At 48.6% G+C, this 18,162-nt stretch overlaps 2 protein-coding genes across 5 annotated transcripts in view; both read right to left on the bottom strand.

Annotated features, from left to right (window-relative positions):
• Nucleotides 1-18,162, bottom strand: part of LOC144511943 (sodium-coupled monocarboxylate transporter 1-like) — a 673,058-nt gene that overhangs the window by 474,792 nt on the left and 180,104 nt on the right. The gene's annotated exons all lie outside the window — the stretch shown is intronic.
• LOC144511936 (methyltransferase-like protein 27) overlaps nucleotides 1-18,162 on the bottom strand; it is a 40,716-nt gene that overhangs the window by 1,040 nt on the left and 21,514 nt on the right. For 2 of the 4 annotated variants that reach the window (XM_078242419.1, XM_078242417.1), the window contains exons 2-4: nucleotides 8,675-8,794; nucleotides 3,708-3,836; nucleotides 234-372 (exon numbers count right to left, since the gene is read on the bottom strand). In XM_078242419.1, the coding sequence (XP_078098545.1) occupies nucleotides 234-372; nucleotides 3,708-3,836; nucleotides 8,675-8,773 (367 nt within the window). In that variant the 5' untranslated portion in view covers nucleotides 8,774-8,794. Of the gene's footprint in view, nucleotides 1-233; nucleotides 373-3,707; nucleotides 3,837-8,674; nucleotides 8,795-11,255; nucleotides 11,455-11,628; nucleotides 11,636-18,162 lie in introns of those variants that run through there. The other 2 variants (XM_078242418.1, XM_078242416.1) reach the window with 2 other exon arrangements.

The raw sequence follows: 18,162 nt of genomic DNA, 5'->3' as shown, positions 1-18,162 counted from the left end.
TGTCACAAGCTGAGAGGAAATCTTTAGAAAGTATTTCCAGTTCCTTTTAATCTCAATCAATCACATTGAAGATTCTGTGACTCTGAGAGTGGAGGAACTCCAAAGGTCTCTGAAATATTTGGACACCAGCTTCTCGAAGGACCCAAACATCAGAAAGGAGATCCCCAGAATAATGCGGCCTGTTCCCTGGGGTCTGTGGGTGCTAATTAGATGTGATAGATTCTGTTAGTTACCTGGTTCTATAGGCAGTGGTCTATCTGAAGTTAAAATCCAACTTGTCAATCTCTGATACAGGCCTTTGGATTCAGCGATCTTCAACATTCGGTCACTGCCATCTATTCCATGAAAGTTTTTAAATCCCAGTTCATGCAGCTATAGAAAAGAGACTTATGTTAGGTGTATTCCAACAAGCCTCTGATTGTCCATTCAAATTGTTTGCTGTGGATTTGATCAAGCTCCACATGAAGGGTTAACCGTATCACAGTGCCAGGATCTGCACTGCCCCACAATATGATCAGCAACTCAGCAATTCAACACTTGCACCAATTGCAACTAATTGAAAGCCGAATGATGAGAGAAACGAAGCGTCCGTCTCTCCCATCTTTCACGTGGTTGGATTCTCTCTTTCTGTCACTTGTTGACATGGATTCAAAACTCATGAACAGCAAATGGCCCAGTTTGTTTCCCATCCCCGTGAACTCCAAACGACACTGCAAGGTGTTAATTATCTAAATTAAGGGCAAGGATAAACCATAGAGGGAATTGATTATTTCAGCATTTATAAGGGACATCCCCCAAGGTGATCAGGTCCAGGCGGTGGACAGATGATGGGGACATTGAACCTGCCTATCTGCCCTTCTTCTGTGGTTCAGCCATGCCCAAGTGTCCCGAGAGAGGGAGCACTTGCTGCCCGCTGGGATGCTGAGGTCTTCCATGACCAGTGGGCACGCAAGGGCTGAATTTTATTTTTCGTTCAAGTTTGATATGTTTCTTTTAAAGCGTTGTTATTGTGTTATGACATTCACTTTCTCTGTGGCCCCTGTGCTAAGGTAACAGAACAAAGAACAAAGAACAATACAGCACAGGAACAGGCCCTTCGGCCCACCAAGCCCGTGCCGCTCCTTGGTCCAACTAGACCATTCTTTTGTATCCCTCCATTCCCACTCCGTTCATATGGCTATCTAGATAAGTCTTAAACGTTCCCAGTGTGTCCGCCTCCACCACCTTGCCTGGCAGCGCATTCCAGGCCCCCACCACCCTCTGTGTAAAATATGTCCTTCTGATATCTGTGATAAACCTCCCCCCCCTTCACCTTGAACCTATGACCCCTCGTGAACGTCACCACCGACCTGGGGAAAAGCTTCCCACCGTTCACCCTATCTATGCCTTTCATAATTTTATACACTGCTATTAAGTCTCCCATCATCCTCCGTCTTTCCAGGGAGAACAACCCCAATCTCTCCTCATAACTAAGCCCCTCCATACCAGGCAACATCCTGGCAAACCTCCTCTGTACTCTCTCCAAAGCCTCCATGTCCTTCTGGTAGTGTGACGACCAGAACTGGACGCAGTATTCCAAATGCGGCCGAACCAACATTCTATACATCTGCAACATCAGACCCCAACTTTTATACTCTATGCCCTGTCCTATAAAGGCAAGCATGCCATATGCCTTCTTCATCACCTTCTCCACCTGTGACATCACCTTCAAGGATCTGTGGACTTGCACACCCAGGTCCCTCTGCGTATCTACACCCTTTATGGTTCTGCCATTTATTGTATAGCTCCTCCCTACATTATTTCTACCAAAATGCATCACTTCACATTTATCAGGATTGAACTCCATCTGCCATTTCTTTGCCCAAATTTCCAGCCTATCTATATCCTTCTGTAGCTTCTGACAATGCTCCTCACTATCTGCAAGTCCTGCCAATTTTGTGTCGTCCGCAAACTTACTGATCACCCCAATTACACCTTCTTCCAGATCGTTTATATAACTCACAAACAGCAGAGGTCCCAATACAGAGCCCTGCGGAACGCCACTAGTCACAGGCCTCCAGCCGGAAAAAGACCCTTCCACTACCACCCTCTGTCTTCTGTGACCAAGCCAGTTCTCCACCCATCTAGCCACCTTCCCCTTTATCCCATGAGATCCAACCTTTTTTACCAGCCTACCATGAGGGACTTTGTCAAACGCTTTACTAAAGTCCATATAGGTGACATCCACGGCCCTTCCCTCGTCAACCATTCTGGTCACTTCTTCAAAAAACTCCACCAGGTTAGTGAGGCATGACCTCCCTCTCACAAAACCATGCTGACTATCGTGAATGAGTTTATTCCTTTCTAAATGCGCATACATCCTATCTCTAAGAATCTTCTCCAACAACTTCCCCACCACGGACGTCAAGCTCACCGGCCTATAATTACCCGGGTTATCCTTCCTACCCTTCTTAAATAACGGGACCACATTAGCTATCCTCCAATCCTCTGGGACCTCACCTGCGTCCAGTGACGAGACAAAGATTTGCGTCAGAGGCCCAGTGATTTCATCTCTCGTCTCCCTGAGCAGCCCTGAACAGACTATGGAAATTTCAACATTTAACTACAGGATGTTTCAATGCTTGTTGCATTTGTACACACCTCATAAGGAACACTCTTGAAGTGTTGTGATAGGTCACCAGATCAGTTCAGGACGAGATTAAGAAGAGGATGAATGATCTCATCCACAACCTCAGGGCAAATTAAGATTCAGCTCACTCCAACACACAATCACATCATGCACTCAGAGGGTCACACAGCTCGGTGGGTGCACAAAATATTAGCGGGGGAGATATCAGTATTAAAAGCCTAATCACCAGCATCCCAGTTCTCATGCTGTCCAAACTCTATCCTCACCCCTTACGGGAGAGTGCTCAGCACTCACAGCAGGCATGCATGCTTACCAACCTTTTCTTCTCATTATATCCCATCTGGTTTGTCTTCTTGCAGGTCAAGCTGTCCCACAACAGGGGGAAGTTCCCAGAGCGGAGGAGACCTCTCTAAATTTGAGGAGGATGCTGTCAAGTTGATAGGGGAGGACATTCCTGTGGGTGAGGTGAGATAGGCCTCTCCCAGTAACCAGTACAGATGTGCCCCCCATGAGTGGATCACATCCTGATATTCTCAGTGAATGACATGTAATGTTGTATTGAGCATGTTCATGAACTAATTCTACCTTCTTGCTCTTACAGGCAGCAGGTCCAGACAGACCAGCACAGCCACCGTAAGCCCCATCCCCCTCCCCCTCCCCCGCACCCGCCAACCTCCATCCCACCTCAGAGAGGATGCTGAGGATCAATTCAAAGGGTCCTGTCAGGGCATTCACCTGCACACTCCATCAGCAGAGAGTTACACACTGATGTTCCACACCTCACTGTTTCTCCTCCACCACGCCAACAATAGCAACACTGATCTTTAATAAGAAACAGAAGCTGGGATTTTCCAGGTCCACTGGCCCCAGGACCATCCAGTCCCACCAAAAGTCAGTTAACGTTTGGATGGGCCACCAAATCTCCCGCAATGACTCCCATTATGGTAAGGCTGGAAAATCCCAGCCACTGGCATTCTAAAAACTTCCAACTGTTGCACAGGGCAATGAATGGTGAGAGCAGTTTGCACTGCTTTATGCCAATATCTCCATGGTATTTCATTACAGTGTAATCTCTTACCCCATCAGCCACGAGCCCCGTTCCACAAGGCACATCAAGGACCAGCGCATTCTCTCGATCTCCCACATATACAGAGTCCACAGTCCCCACACCGAACCTGGGAGCCTGATAATCCATCACACTCATGTGCTGTGAGTAGAAAGAGATTTCATTCATGCAGTCTAGGTAGTGAAGAGTTTCGATCTGTACAGTCTGTATCTTTGAGAACAGAGTGAGAGGGAGCTGATTCTGGAGTCGTCAGATAGTTGAAGATTGGTTTGAATTTCCCAAAATTCCTGAGATTGTTGGAATGTTCTAATAGATTGAAAAATAGCAAATGTAACTCCTTTATTCAAAAAGGGAGGGAGACAGAAAGCAGGAAGGAATAGGGCAGTTAGTCTTAACGTCTGTCACAGGGAAAATGTTGCAAGTCATTATGAAGGGCATTATAGCAGGGGACTTGGATAAGTTCAAAGAAATTGAACTTTTTGGTTCGGGCGATTGGGCGGGGATCCTGGATTCAGGATTCAATCCTGGACCGGGGAGCGGCGCGGGCTTGGAGGGCCGAAGGGCCTGTTCCTGTGCTGTATTGTTCTTTGTTCTTTGTTTGTTCTTTGAAATCAGGCAGAGTCAACATGGTTTTGTGAAAGGGGAATCAATCAACCAAATTATTGAAGTTCTTTGAAGGAATCACATGCTGCGGATAAAGGGGAACCGGTGGATACACTGAACTTAGATTTCCAGAAGGCATTTGATGAGGTGCCACATCAAAGGTTATTGTGGAAAGTAAAATCTCATGGTGCAGGGGGGTAATATATTGGCATAGGTTTAAGATTGGATGGCTAACAGGAAGCAGAGAGTAGGCATAAATGGGCCATTTTCTGGTTGTTGGCAAGATGTAACAAACAGTGTGCCATAGGGATCAGTGTTGGGCCCTCACCTTTGTGCAATTTATATAAATGACTTGGTTGAAGGGACTGAAGGTATGGTTGCTAAATTTGCTGATGACACAAAGATAGGTCAGACAGTAGGTTGTGAAGTGAACATAAAGAGACTACAAGGGCACATAGGTGCGTTAAGTGAGTGGTCAAAGATTTGGCAAATGAAGAATAATGTGGGAAAATGTGAAATTGTCCACTTTGGCAAGAAGAATAAAGAATAAGCTTATTATCTAAATGGTTTCAGCACTCTGAGATGCAGAGGGGTGTGCGTGAATCACAATAAATGAGTATGCAAGGGCAGCAAGTAATTAAGAAAGCTTATAGAATGTTTTTGTTTATTCAACAAATACAAAGTAGGGAGATTATGCTTCAGTTCTGTAGGGCAGTGGTGAGAGCACATCTGGAGTATTGTGTACAGAATTGGTCTCCTGACTTAAGGATAGATGGAAATGTATCAGCAGCTGTTCAGAAAATGTTTACCAGACCAATACCAGGAACGGACGGGTTGTCTGAGGGGGAAAGGTTTGACAGGTGAGGCTTGTAACCGCTGGAGTTTAGATCAGTAAGAGGCAACTTGATTGAAACATATAAGATCCTGAGGGGCATTGACAGGATGGATGTGGAGAGGATGTTCCCTCTTGTTGGAGAATCAAGAACTAAGGGTCACTGTTTAAAGATAATGGATGGCCCATTAAGGATGGAGATGAGAAGAAATGTTTGCTGCCAGAGGGTCCTGAATCTCTGGAGCTCCCACCCTTTAAGGCAGTAGAAGCAGAGTCTTTGAATATTTTTAATGTAGAGCCAGATAGGTTCTTGATTAACAAAGGGGTGAAAGGTTATCAGGGATGTTAGAGGAATTCGGAATACCCTGGGATTTGAAATACTAATAAAGACTATTAGAACCCCGGGAATAAAACACTAACAAAGACTATTAAAACAGAGTGGACTAATTTAGGATAAGAATCACAGACTGCCTTACGCATATATTTTACAGAGCTACTGTCTGCATAGAAACACACATAAGCACAGTTAGAGGATTTAAACATGTATTTTTGAAAGTGTATTATTGAACAGGGATATATCTTGGCTAATGGCACAAGGTCTAAGGCATCATGGGAAATAGGCTTGCAATGTGAACCACATTCCTTATAACAATACATTCACTCACGGTTGCTACTCGGATCTTAAATAACATCACTTACCTGACATTGACCAACAGCTGGGAATATAAAAGAAAGCTGCAGGGACTATCAATAAATAGTTAATTGTCAAAATGATTACATGTGTTTCCATTCTTTTAATATTGAGTTTCCTGAATTTAACTCAGATAGGACTAGCCCTTGAGGTCATTCAACATTCCCCTTGGGAATTGCATGTCAACACTTGCTGACACATGGCATACACATGTGCTATAATTTCCAGCCAGTCAGGGTGTTGGGTTTGCTCGCATGTCCCTATACATGCTGAGAGAGGAATACCTTTGTAACCCTTGCCCCTGTCATGGTCTGAATTGATTATGGCGGACCAACAGGCCCAGGATCCTGGACATCGGATACCAGGATTGTCTCATATGGATGACTGGAAAGAATTTCATAGTGGTGAATCTTGTGCAGACAGACTAAGCCATATGACGGGGTATACACCTGTCTATAACCTTTCAAACCCAGTTCCTAGTTTCCTCCTGAAACAAATGACACCAAAGCCAAAAGGAATGTATTGTATTGGCAATAAGGAAAGTCCTGGGAGTAACTTAGGACAAGTGAATAATACAACACTGTAAATCAGACCAGCCGACTATGCCTGAGTCCACCCAGTGATGATCAATCTTGTAATATCACTAATTGTGGCAACACTTATCCAACTCTCAACGGCACATATTGGATTTGTGCGGATAGGGCATATTCTTGGCTCCCTATTGGATGGAAGGGATCATGTTACCTTGGATATGGAGCCTTATACGTTTATCATTCTCCTCACCTTCCTCCTTTGATGAGATATCGATGTTCTATAGAACATTATCACAGTATGGTGCTCCCCTGGTATGGAATCAAAAGGTTGGCACAAGAAAGCAGTAATAGAATCTCAATTTTGGAACATGTTGCCAATGATGCAGACGTGCCTTTACTAAAGTTAATGATGAGATGGTTGCCATGCACACCGTGATACTTCAGCGTCAAATAGCATTGGACATTATCCTGGCAGCCAGCAGTGCTGGAACATGTGCCATAAATGGATCAGGGTGTTGTCAGTATATAACAGATAATTCAGAATCCATAACCAATCTTGCTGGTCATATTAAAGAAGAGGTGGAGAAACTCAAGCAGGGGTCTGTTTGTTGATGCAGTGGGTGAGCTCACGTGTGTTATAACAATAGATGCTGCTGGATGCCAAGCTCTCCCAGTCTAACACAACAAACAGTTGAATTAGGAGCAGCAGTAGGCCATTCGGCCCCTCGGGTCTGGTCTGTCAATCAATAAAATCATGGTTGATCTGATTGTAACCTCATTCCCACACACCTTGTAGGGGTTTTTACAGTGGCTATTTTCAAAAAAACTCCAACAGGCTCATCAAACCTGGGGCTGGATTATCCGGCTGTGGGCACTCCAAGGAAATTCTCCCCAAGGTCAACGGACCTTTAAATGGTCTGCTGAATTTTCTGTCCCACCCACTATGATTCCCGCGGTGAGCGGGACAGGAAATTTCCGGCTTTGATTTCCCATTTGTAAATCCATGCTGACTATACCCAGACAGATCATAAATGTCCAAATGTTATTTTATTACATCCTCTATAATAGATTCCAGCATTTGTCCAATTACTGATGTAAGGCTATCAGGTCCGTAATTCCCTGTTTTCTCTCTCACTCCCTTCTTAAATAGTGGGATGACATTTGCTACCTTCCAATCGGCAGGACAATTCCAGAATCTGTAGAATTTTGGAAGATTATCACCAATGCATCTCTATAGCTACCTCTTTCAAAACTCTACAGTGGCGACAAGAGCAGGTCAGAGGCTGGGAATTCTGCAGCAAGTAATTCATCTCCTGACTCCCTAAAGCCTGTCCACCATCTATAAGACACAAGTCTAACTTCTCAGAAGACTAAGGAAATTTGGTATGTCCACTCCGACTCTCACCAACTTTTACAGATGCATCATAGAAAGCATTCTTTCTGCTTGTATCACAGCTTGGTCTGTCTCCTGCTCTGCCCAAGACCACAAGGAACTACAGAGGGTCATGAACGAAGCCCAGTCCATCGCTCAAACCAGTCTCCCATCCATTGACTCTGTCTACACTTCCTGCAGCCTCGGAAAAGCAGCGAGCATAATTAAGGACCTCACGCCCCGGACATACTCTCTTCCATCTTCTTCTATTAAGAAAAAGATACAACAGTCTGAGGACACACGCCAAACCGACTCAAGAACGTCTTCTTCCCTACTGCCATCAGACTTTTGAATGGACCTACCTCGCATTAACTTGATCTTTCTCTACACCCTCGCTATGACTGTAACATTACATTCTGCACTCTCTCCTTTCCTTCTCTATGTACAGTATGCTTTTTCTGTATAGTGTGCAAGAAACAATACTTTTCACTGGATACCAATACATGTGACAATAATAAATCAGATCAAAAGGTATGTTTGGAATACTCTCCATTTTCCTGGAACTCCCTCTCTAACAGCACTGTGGGTATACCTAGACCACATGGACTGCAGCGGCTCAAGAAGGCAGCTCATCACCATCTTCTCAAGAGGCAACGAGGTTTGGGCACTAAATGCTGGTCAGCCAGTGACACCCACATCCCAGGAATGAAAAACAAATACGATATGATGGAGAAAGAATTCCTCCTGCTCTTGGTGACGACTCCACAGCGACAGCAAAAACATTTCTTCTACTTGTCATTTGATGTAAAATAATAAATACAGTAATAACGGATGTGTGGAGACACCAGGGAAACCCATGGTAACAAGGCCACAACAAGTGTGAGGAATGGTTCTTTCCCCAGAGGTCCCCAGTTCAGTAGATGGTAAAATGAGATGTGAATGTTTTACCTGTTCATAGTCCTGTGCCCAAGAGTCGTAAAATTTCACTCGTTCATCTGTTTCCAAATTGCTGTATGAAGTCTTTAGGTTCTTGATGGCAGCAGCCATATCAGTTCCAGAACATTCCACCTGTGGAACAAAGAGACAGTAAAATGAGGGTTAGAATCAAATATTTCATCAAAACTCCTTTCATTCCAAATGTGAGGAATTAAAATATGACGAGGGCGTCCAGCCTGTACAAAATGTGCACAGTTTGTTTCTGTGTTGTGTGAGAATACACTTGGAATCAGAACATTACCTTCAGATGTGACTATAATGATTTAACTTAACTGCACAAAGGCAATGCTGAGGCAGTACGGTTCTCACCTGCTGCTCACACACTCAGTGCAAACTCACCGTCCGCACATTCAGCATCTCACTGAAGAAATGAAGGCTCACACTCTAGGATGGCATTGTGACTGATCCTTTATTGAGATCTCACCGCACCGATGGTCCAATTATGCCCTCAGCAACTAAATCGAGTAATGAGTAACCACTTAGTTTGAAAACCAAACGGCAGTATGTACCCAGCAGGAAAATAAATCTCTGCTGTCAAAGACAACATTATTTATCAACCAAATGGGAATTTGAATCGTAGAATTGTCAATCTTCCAGGATTACCTCAGAGTCCAGAAAAATTAAAGAATAATCACCAGAAAATTTGTTGGCAACTTGAGAGGAAAAGCAAATAGCATTAAATGAAACATTTTTGTTCAGTATTGTTGGTTATCAGCATAGGATTATCGGAAATTGGACAAAATAGTTGCTTCTTAACGCGAGATCTAACAAAGGTTTGTTTCAACATCGTTTATTCTTTGGGGTGATTTGTGTCGGACGTTTCGCATTTCTGTTGTCTGTTCTCTGGCCCAATGCCCTCCAGGGTCAAGGGTGAGTGAAGGGACATTGAGGGCCACTGAGGGATGTCGAATACCAAATCTGAGACATGACCAGACTGGCCTCCACCAAGACCAGAGTGAGCTCCACCAAGACCAGAGTGAGTTTCACCAAGACCAGAGTGAACGCCACCAAGACCAGAGTGAACTCTGCTGGTAATACCAGGGTGGCTGAGCTCTGCCAGAAAGACCAGGGTGGGTGAGCTTCGCTGACAAGACCAGGGTGAAGGGATGCCATCCTAAAACTGCCCCTCATTTCCCAAATCTCTGGTTTCTAACAGTTAGCCAATCCTTTATGTTATTATGCTACCCCAAACACCATGGGCTCTTACCTTATTAAACAACCTGTTGTGCAGTACTTTATGAGTGCTTTTTGGAAATCCAAATTTATTACATCTACTGGTTCCCCTTTATCTCTCCTGCTCATAATATCTCAAAGAATGCTTAATAAATGTTTCAGGCATGATATCCCCTCATGAAGCCATGTTGACTCTATTTGATTATATTATGTATTTCTAAATGCCCTGCTATTATTTGCTTTATAATGGACACTAACATTTTCCCAATGACAGAGTTTAATATAACTGGCCTCTAGTTACCTGTTTTTTATGTCTCCCTTTTTGAATAAGAGTGTTATGTTGGCATTTTTCCAATCTTCTGGCACTTTTCCTGAATTTAAGAACCCAATTCTCCCAAAAAATTCAAAGTGTTGAATTTGTGGGTAAACTGGTGTAAATCATGATTGTGTTTCAGTGGGAGTTCAGACTTGAATCTCCCACATTTTGCACTCGTGAATATCATTAAAATCTTGGGGTGGCAAGGCATATTGGCGCCAGAGTCTGATAGTTCTGGAACTCTGTGCATGCACAGTGGCCCTGAACTGTCAGCCTGCAGTTTGCTGACCAGCCCGGGACTCCGCCAGTGCTGCCCCTCCAACCCCCCCACCATGGCCCGATCATGGTCCCCACAAGCATTCCCTGGCCATATCCGACACCCCCTTCCTATCCTGGAGCACCCCGATCTCCAGCCCCCACCCCCAGCAGTGATGATCCTCCCATCCAACCCCCGGCAGACTCCCACCCCCCCCCCCCCCCCCCCCCCACACCCGTCGACCCCCCCAGCAGACCAACCCCCCATGGGAGGCAGACCCCACCAGCAGACCACACCCCCATCCCGCCCTGATTGCTGGCCTCCCTTGAGCCCTGACTGATAGAATCTGCAGAGTGGCAGTGGGACCCCCACCTCCCATGGACCCCCAGGCTCCACCCATAGGCCCCATGCCTTTGCTGCCTAGGCCCTGTCCCCGAGGCCTTGCCCCCCTGGCACTGCCCATTGCCCAGTGCGCAATGCCAAGGTGCTCCCTGGACATTAGCACTTTGCCCCTTGGGCAGTGCCAGGGGGCACAGGCTGGCACTGCCAGGGTGTCCATGCCCAAGGGGCACCACCCCCCGCCACCCGGCCCCTTGGGCTGCCCTGATTGCCCCCCCCTTCACTCCGCCAGGTTCTCCTGCTAGTTCCCCGCAAGTGGGGGGCTCGTCTGAACCCCGCCAGAGTGAAGTACTCAGGCGGAGTGGGAGATGCTATCGGGCCCAGAGAATTCCATGCTGGGCCCAATAATGAGATTTAAAACACATGAAAAACAGATTTAAATGACTTACCTGATCTTCCCACTGGTTTCCAGCGTGGTCTCGACTGCGCCTACTCTCCGGCTGTGGGAGACGCGCATGTGTCGGGAACGTATGCGCGAATCCCGTGAAATGGCCGACACGCGATTCTCCCATCCCGACGCACCAAAAAAACGTGTTTGTCAGGATGGGAGAATCAGGCCCTAAGTATTTTTGGAAGATTACTGCCAGTGTGTCCACTATCTCTGTCGCTGCTTCCTTTAATATCCTGGGCTGCAGCCCATCAGGCCCAGTGACCTATCAGCCTTTAGTCCGATTAGTTTCCCTGGCATTTTTAGTATTATTTCCTTCCCCTTCCTGCCTCCTGATTATTTAGTATTTTTGGAATGCTATCAGTGTCTCTCACCGTGAAGACTGACGCAAAGTATTTCCTGTCCTCCATTATTATTTCTCCAGTCCCATTCTCTAAAGAGCCGATGTTCACTTTGGCCTCTCTCTTCCTTTTTATATATTTAAAGAAGCTTACTGTTTGTTTTTATATCACTTGCTAGTTTCCCCTCAGCTTATCTTCTCCCTCTTTATTGATTTTTGTTGTCTTTTGTTGGTTTTTAAAACTTTCGCAATCCTCTGTGTTACCATTAATCTTTGCCACAGTTGGGCACGATCTTACCCACTGTTCATGCCACACTGCCACTGCAAGCGGGAACGGAGAATTTGGCGCTCAGCCAAGTCTCCGTTCACTGCACCAGGACCAAAGAACCCCGCTGGCGTGAATGGCTGGAAAATTCCACCCCATGCTTTTTCTTTCAGTTCTTTCTGTCCTTAACTTCCTTGTTTAACCATGCTTGATTTATCTCCTTCCTGGGATGCTTCTTCCTGATGTGGAGATGCCGGCGTTGGACTGGGGTAAACACAGTTAGAAGTCTAACAACACCAGGTTAAAGTCCAACAGGTTTATTTGGTAGCAAAAGCCACTAGCTTTTTCGGCCAAAAGCTGGTGGCTTTTGCTACCAAATTAATCTGTTGGACTTTAACCTGGTGTTTTTAGACTTCTTACTATGCTTCTTCCTCACAGGGATATATCTGTGTTGTGAGTTGATGCGCGATATAAGTCACGAGGCTAGAGGTACTCGGGGAAATAAAGGCTTTCATTGACTACAACAATAGAGCTACCATATATAATACACGATCCCAGACTAAAGGGTCCCAGACAGAGCAGTGACCTTTATAGCTCTCCCAGGAGGCGGAGCCCGACTGGGATGTACCATAAGAACTATATTACAGGTAGAACAGCCCAACCCTAACCCCAACAGTAACATGTAGAACAGCCCAACCCTAACCCCAACAGTAACATATATACAGACTCATAGTACTGGCCAGACCCTGGCTCAGTACTACCTGGTGGGAACCAACAATGGTTCACCACATTCACCCCTCCTTTGAAAACAAAGGCCGGCGGGGTACAAAAACACAGAACAATTGTTCATCAGTCTATAAGTTCAGGCGGTCTGGGGGAGCACACCGTCGTTGTGACCTCCTCAACACCGGCGATGACACCGGTGTAGGCACTCACGGTGGCGTTTTCCCCAAGGTGGTGTCCAACGGCTCCTCCAATGTCTCATGGGCCAGTAGACCCCAAGGTGGTGACAATCCGCTGAACTCGGGCACACCTTGAAGTGGCGACCATCTCCTGGACTCAGGCAAGCTGTACACAGGAGTAAAAGGGTTAAGTGATGGTCCCGATGCTGCCCGCGCCGTGTCAGGAGGGGAAACAATAGTTGGGGGGTCTCTAACAGGAGGTATGGGAGCGACAGGGGTTTCCAAGCCCCCTGCTGGCGCCAGGTCTCGAATCGAGACCGTGTCCTCTCGCCCGTCAGGGTATGCCACATAGGCATACTGAGGGTTGGCGTGGAGGAGATGGACCTGTTCAACCAAAGGTCGGACTTGCGGGTCCTAACATGTCGCCGCAGGAGGACAGGTCCTGAGTACGTCAACCAAGACGGTAATGAGGTCCCAGAGGAAGACTTCCGAGGGAATGAAAACAGTCTCTCATGGGGAGTAGCATTGGTTGCCGTACACAGGAGTGAGCGTATGGAGTGGAGCGCATCAGGGAGCACCTCTTGCCAACGGGAGACTGGAAGGCCTTTTGACTTCAACGCCAGTAAGACAGCCTTCCAGACTGTAGCATTCTCACGTTCAACCTGTCCGTTACCCCTAGGGTTGTAGCTCGTGGTTCTACTAGAGGCAATCCCGTATGAGAGCAGGTATTGCCTCAAGTCATCGCTCATGAACGACGAGCCCCTATCGCTATGAATGTAGCTGGGGTACCCGAACAGGGTGAAAAGATCACGAAATGCCTTGATAACCGTGGCAGTGGTCATATCAGAACAGGGAATGACAAAAGGGAATCATGAGTACTCATCAACCACATTGAGGAAGTACACGTTCCGATCTGTCGAGGGAAGGGGGCCCTTAAAGTCCACACTCAGTCTTTCGAAGGGACGAGTGGCCTTAACGAGGTGTGCCCTGTCAGGTCGGTAGAAGTGCGGTTTGCATTCCGCGCATACCCGGCAGCTTCTGGTTATGGACCTGACATCCTCCACCGAGTAGGGTAGATTCCGGGCCTTTATGAAGTGGAAGAGCCGAGTGACCCCCGGATGGCAGAGGTCATTGTGGAGAGGCTGCAATCGATTCTCCTGCATACAAGCGCATGTTCCACGCGACAGGGCATCCGAGGGCTCGTTGAGCTTCCCTGGACGGTACATGATATCATAATTGTAGGTGGAGAGTTCGATTCTCCCCCTCAAGATTTTATCATTCTTGATCTTACCCCGTAACGTGTTGTTGAACATGAACGCCACGGACCGCTGGTCCGTGAGTAGAGTGAACCGTTTTCCCGCCAAGTACTGGCGCCAATGCCGAACGGCCTCCACAGTGGCCTGGGCCTCCTTTTCCACCACGGAATGTCGAATTTCAGGGCCTTGGAGGGTGCGAGAGAAAAAGGCGACGGGCCTGCCCGCCTGGTTAAGTGTGGCGGCCAGGGCGAAATCAGATGCATCACTCTCCACCTGGAAGGGGATGGACTCATCGATAGCGTGCATCGTGGCTTTCACGATGTCGGCTTTTATTCTTGCAAAGGCTAAGCGAGCCTCTGTTGCTAGGGGAAAAGAGGTAGACTTGATGAGCGGACGGGCTTTGTCCGCGTAATTGGGAACCCACTGTGCATAGTATGAGAAGAAGCCTAAACATTTTCTCAGTGCTTTGACGCTAGTGGGCAGGGGAAGTTCGAGAAGAGGACGCATACGGTCTGGATCAGGGCCAAGGACCCCGTTTTCCACCACGTATCCGAGGATAGCTAGGCGGCGCGTGCGAAATACACACTTCTCCCTGTTGTAGGTCAGATTCAGGCGAGATGCAGTGCGTAAGAATCTAAGAAGGTTGGCATCGTGGTCCTGCTGGTCATGGCCGCAGATTATCCAGGTACGGGAAGGTAGCCCGCAGCCCGTTCTGGTCCACCATTCGGTCCATAGCACGCTGGAAGACCGAGACCCCATTCGTGACACCAAAAGGAACCCTTAAAATATGGTACAGGCGACCATCCGCCTCAAAGGCCGTGTATTGTCGGTCCTCTGGACAAATGGGGAGCTGGTGATAAGCAGATTTTCAGTCGATGGTGGAGAACACCCGGTACTGCGCAATCTGGTTGACCATGTCAGATATGCGCGGGAGGGGATACGCATCCAGCTGCGTGTATCTGTTAATGGTCTGACTATAGTCTATGACCATCCGGGGTTTGTTCCCATTCTTAACCACCACGACTTGCGCTCTCCAAGGACTAGCGCTAGGTTGGATGATCCCTTCCTTGAGGAGCCGCTGAACTTCAGATCGAATGAAGATCCGATCCTCAGCGCTGTAATGCCTGCTCTTTGTTGCGATGGGCTTGCAGCCTGGCACGAGATTCTGGAATAGGGAGGGTGTGGTAATCTTAAGCGTTGAGAGACTACATGTGGAGCGCGTTGGGCAATTTAGAGGCTGCGGGTCTCCCACTGAAAGCGGAGGGAGTGGCCCATCGTACTGCAGGGTTACACTCTTCAGGTGGACCATAAAATCTAGTCCTAGGAGTATTGGCGCGCAAAGGTGCGGTAACACAAGGAGCCTGAAGTTCTCGTAAACCGTGCCCTGCACCGTCAGATTGACCACACAGCTCCCTAGCACGGTGACAGACCGGGACCTTGATGCCATCGAAATTGTCTGCTTGACAGTCCGAATCTGGAGACCACACCGCTTCACGGTGTCCGGGTGAATGAAGCTCTCCGTGCTCCCGCTGTCAAACAAACAGTAAATCGGGCGTCTGTTTACCTGTATGTCCATCATGGACTTGTCGAGTCTGTGAGGCTTGGCCTGGTCCAGGATGATCGATGCCACCGTTGGTTCGTGGGTGCAACTGCAGGCAGCTGAGATGGTTGATGACGACCCCTGCTGGTCATTCGCGGTCGGTGCCGACCAAAATGGCTGCCCCCATAGGTCGCACATGGACGATGGCGCCAAAACCTGCGGCCCCTGCAGGTTGCACGTGTCTTGCGACTCCGTCGTTCGGAATGGCGACGTCCTGGAATCGCACGTGGTAGAAGACCTTGAAGACGCAGAAGACAAGGAGGCCGGCTCCGGGGAGTCACACGCCGCACTGCTGTTCTTGGATGGAGGTTTGGACCGGCATACCTTGGAATAGTGCCCCTTCTTGCCGCAGGCGGAGCACAACACCGCTTTAGCTGGACATCGCTGCCGAGGGTGTTTCACCCCCCCACAGAAGTAACACCGCGGGCCACCTGGAGCTGCTGCCGTCGTCAGGTCCGAGGCTGGGAACGCAATCGCGCAGTTTTTCGGTCCCGCTGAATGAAGCGGAGTCTGCGACTGCCCCTGCCACGCTGTCTCCACGCGGTCGTCGGGGTACATCACCAGACTTTTGGAGGCCGTTTCTAGAGCGTCAGCTAACTCTATGGTTTTAGTGAGATCGAGGTTACCTTGCTCCAACAGCCGAAGGCGGATGTACGACGAGCCGATTCCCGCCACGAACGCATCTCGAGCTAGGTCGTTCATGTACTGGTCTGCCGACACTGACTTGCAGTTGCAGGCTCTTGCTCGCTGCTGAAGCTCGCACGCGTACTGTTCCGTCGTTTCGCCGGGCTGCCGCCGCCGTCGAGTGGCTAGAAGGTATCGAGCATGGATCTCATTTGGCGGTTTGTTGTATCGCTTCTTGAGAAGCTCGAGGGCCCCTTTGTAGTCGGTGGCCCCACGGATCGCTAAGTATACAGCGTCGCTTGCCCTCGCGTGGAGGACCCGGAGTCTGTCGGCGTCGTCAGTGACCGCTGTGGAGGCGTCGAGGTAATCTTGGAAACACTTCAACCAGTGGTCGAAAGTGTTCGATGCTCCCACCGCACGTGGGTCCAACGTAAGCCGTTCGGGTTTAAGCATTTGCTCCATGTTTTCTTTTGTCGTTTTTTTTTTCAAAAAAAAGAATTTACTTGTTGGCAATAAAATTGATGCGCGATAAATGACACGGGAGGCTGGATGTACCCGGGAAATAAAGGCTTTTATTGCCAACAATAACAGACCTACTATATACAATATACAATCCCAGACTAAAGGGTCACCAGGCAGAGCAATGACCTTTATACCTCTCCCAGGAGGCGGAGCCGACTGGGGTGTACCATAGGACTATATTAACAGGTAGAACAGCCCAACCCTAACCCCAACAGTAACATATCTACAGACTCATAGTACTGGCCAGACCATGGCTCAGCACTACCTAGTGGGAACCAACAATGGTTCACCACAGACACCTCGGAGGGAGGCACTGAGGAATCCTCCGAGGGCAGCACCACTGAAGCGGCACCGGCATTTACCACACAACCCACCAACACAGAGACGATCACCACGGTGGGGACCTTTAATGTTGAGGCTTCTGGGTCACGATCTGGTGAGCACATCACAGACACTGATGCACATCGGGTGGAGGCGGGAACATCCGAGGACTCGGGCACACGGAGGGTCTGCCGGAGGCCAGGATTCAGCTGTCCCCCAAGCCAGCTGCTGGGCCTCTGGGTTTGTTCCTCCCAAGGCTGGTGGAGATCATAGAAATCATAGAAACCCTACAGTGCAGAAGGAGGCCATTCGGCCCATCGAGTCTGCACCGACCACAATCCCACCCAGGCCCTACCCCCACATATTTACCCGCTAATCCCTCTAACCTACGCATCCCAGGACTCTAAGGGGCAATTTTTTTAACCTGGCCAATCAACCTAACCCCCACATCCTTGGACTGTGGGAGGAAACCGGAGCACCCGGAGGAAACCCGCACAGACACGAGGAGAATGTGCAAACTCCACACAGACAGTGACCCGAGCCGGGAATCGAACCCGGGACCCTGGAGCTGTGAAGCAGCAGTGCTAACCACTGTGCTACCGTGCCGCCCTTATGAGATGCATCAGGAAACCCGGGGAGTTGTGGAAGGGCTGTCAGCGACCACGCTGTGACTGCAAGGCTGTTTAGGGGAGTCAGACAGAGCGCTGTTGCAGGAGGTGGCGCCGACACAGCGTGAGACCCAGGCCAACACTGCAAGGGTGGCGACCACAGTGGAAAGTCTGGTCCAGGCCATCCTGGAGACACTACAGGCCACGGACATGGCATCCAGGAGGCACAGCGTTCGATGGCCATGGGTGTCGGGGGCATGAGGGAGACTCTGCTGGCCATGGCTGGGACTCTCGACAACTTAGCCCAGGCTCAGAGGGCTACTGCTGAGGGGCTCCAGAGCCTGGCTCGCTCACAGAATGCTGTAGCGGAGGAGCTCCAGAGCTTGGCCCAGTCTCAGAGGGCCAGGGCTGAGGGATCACACATCAAGGCCTCCAAGACTGGCAGAGCCAGGTGGTGCCGGAGCTTCTGG

The sequence above is a fragment of the Mustelus asterias genome, chromosome 25 (genome assembly GCF_964213995.1).
Source record: "Mustelus asterias chromosome 25, sMusAst1.hap1.1, whole genome shotgun sequence".
NCBI classification, from domain to species: domain Eukaryota; kingdom Metazoa; phylum Chordata; class Chondrichthyes; order Carcharhiniformes; family Triakidae; genus Mustelus; species Mustelus asterias.
This window is presented reverse-complemented; position numbering and strand designations above follow the sequence as displayed.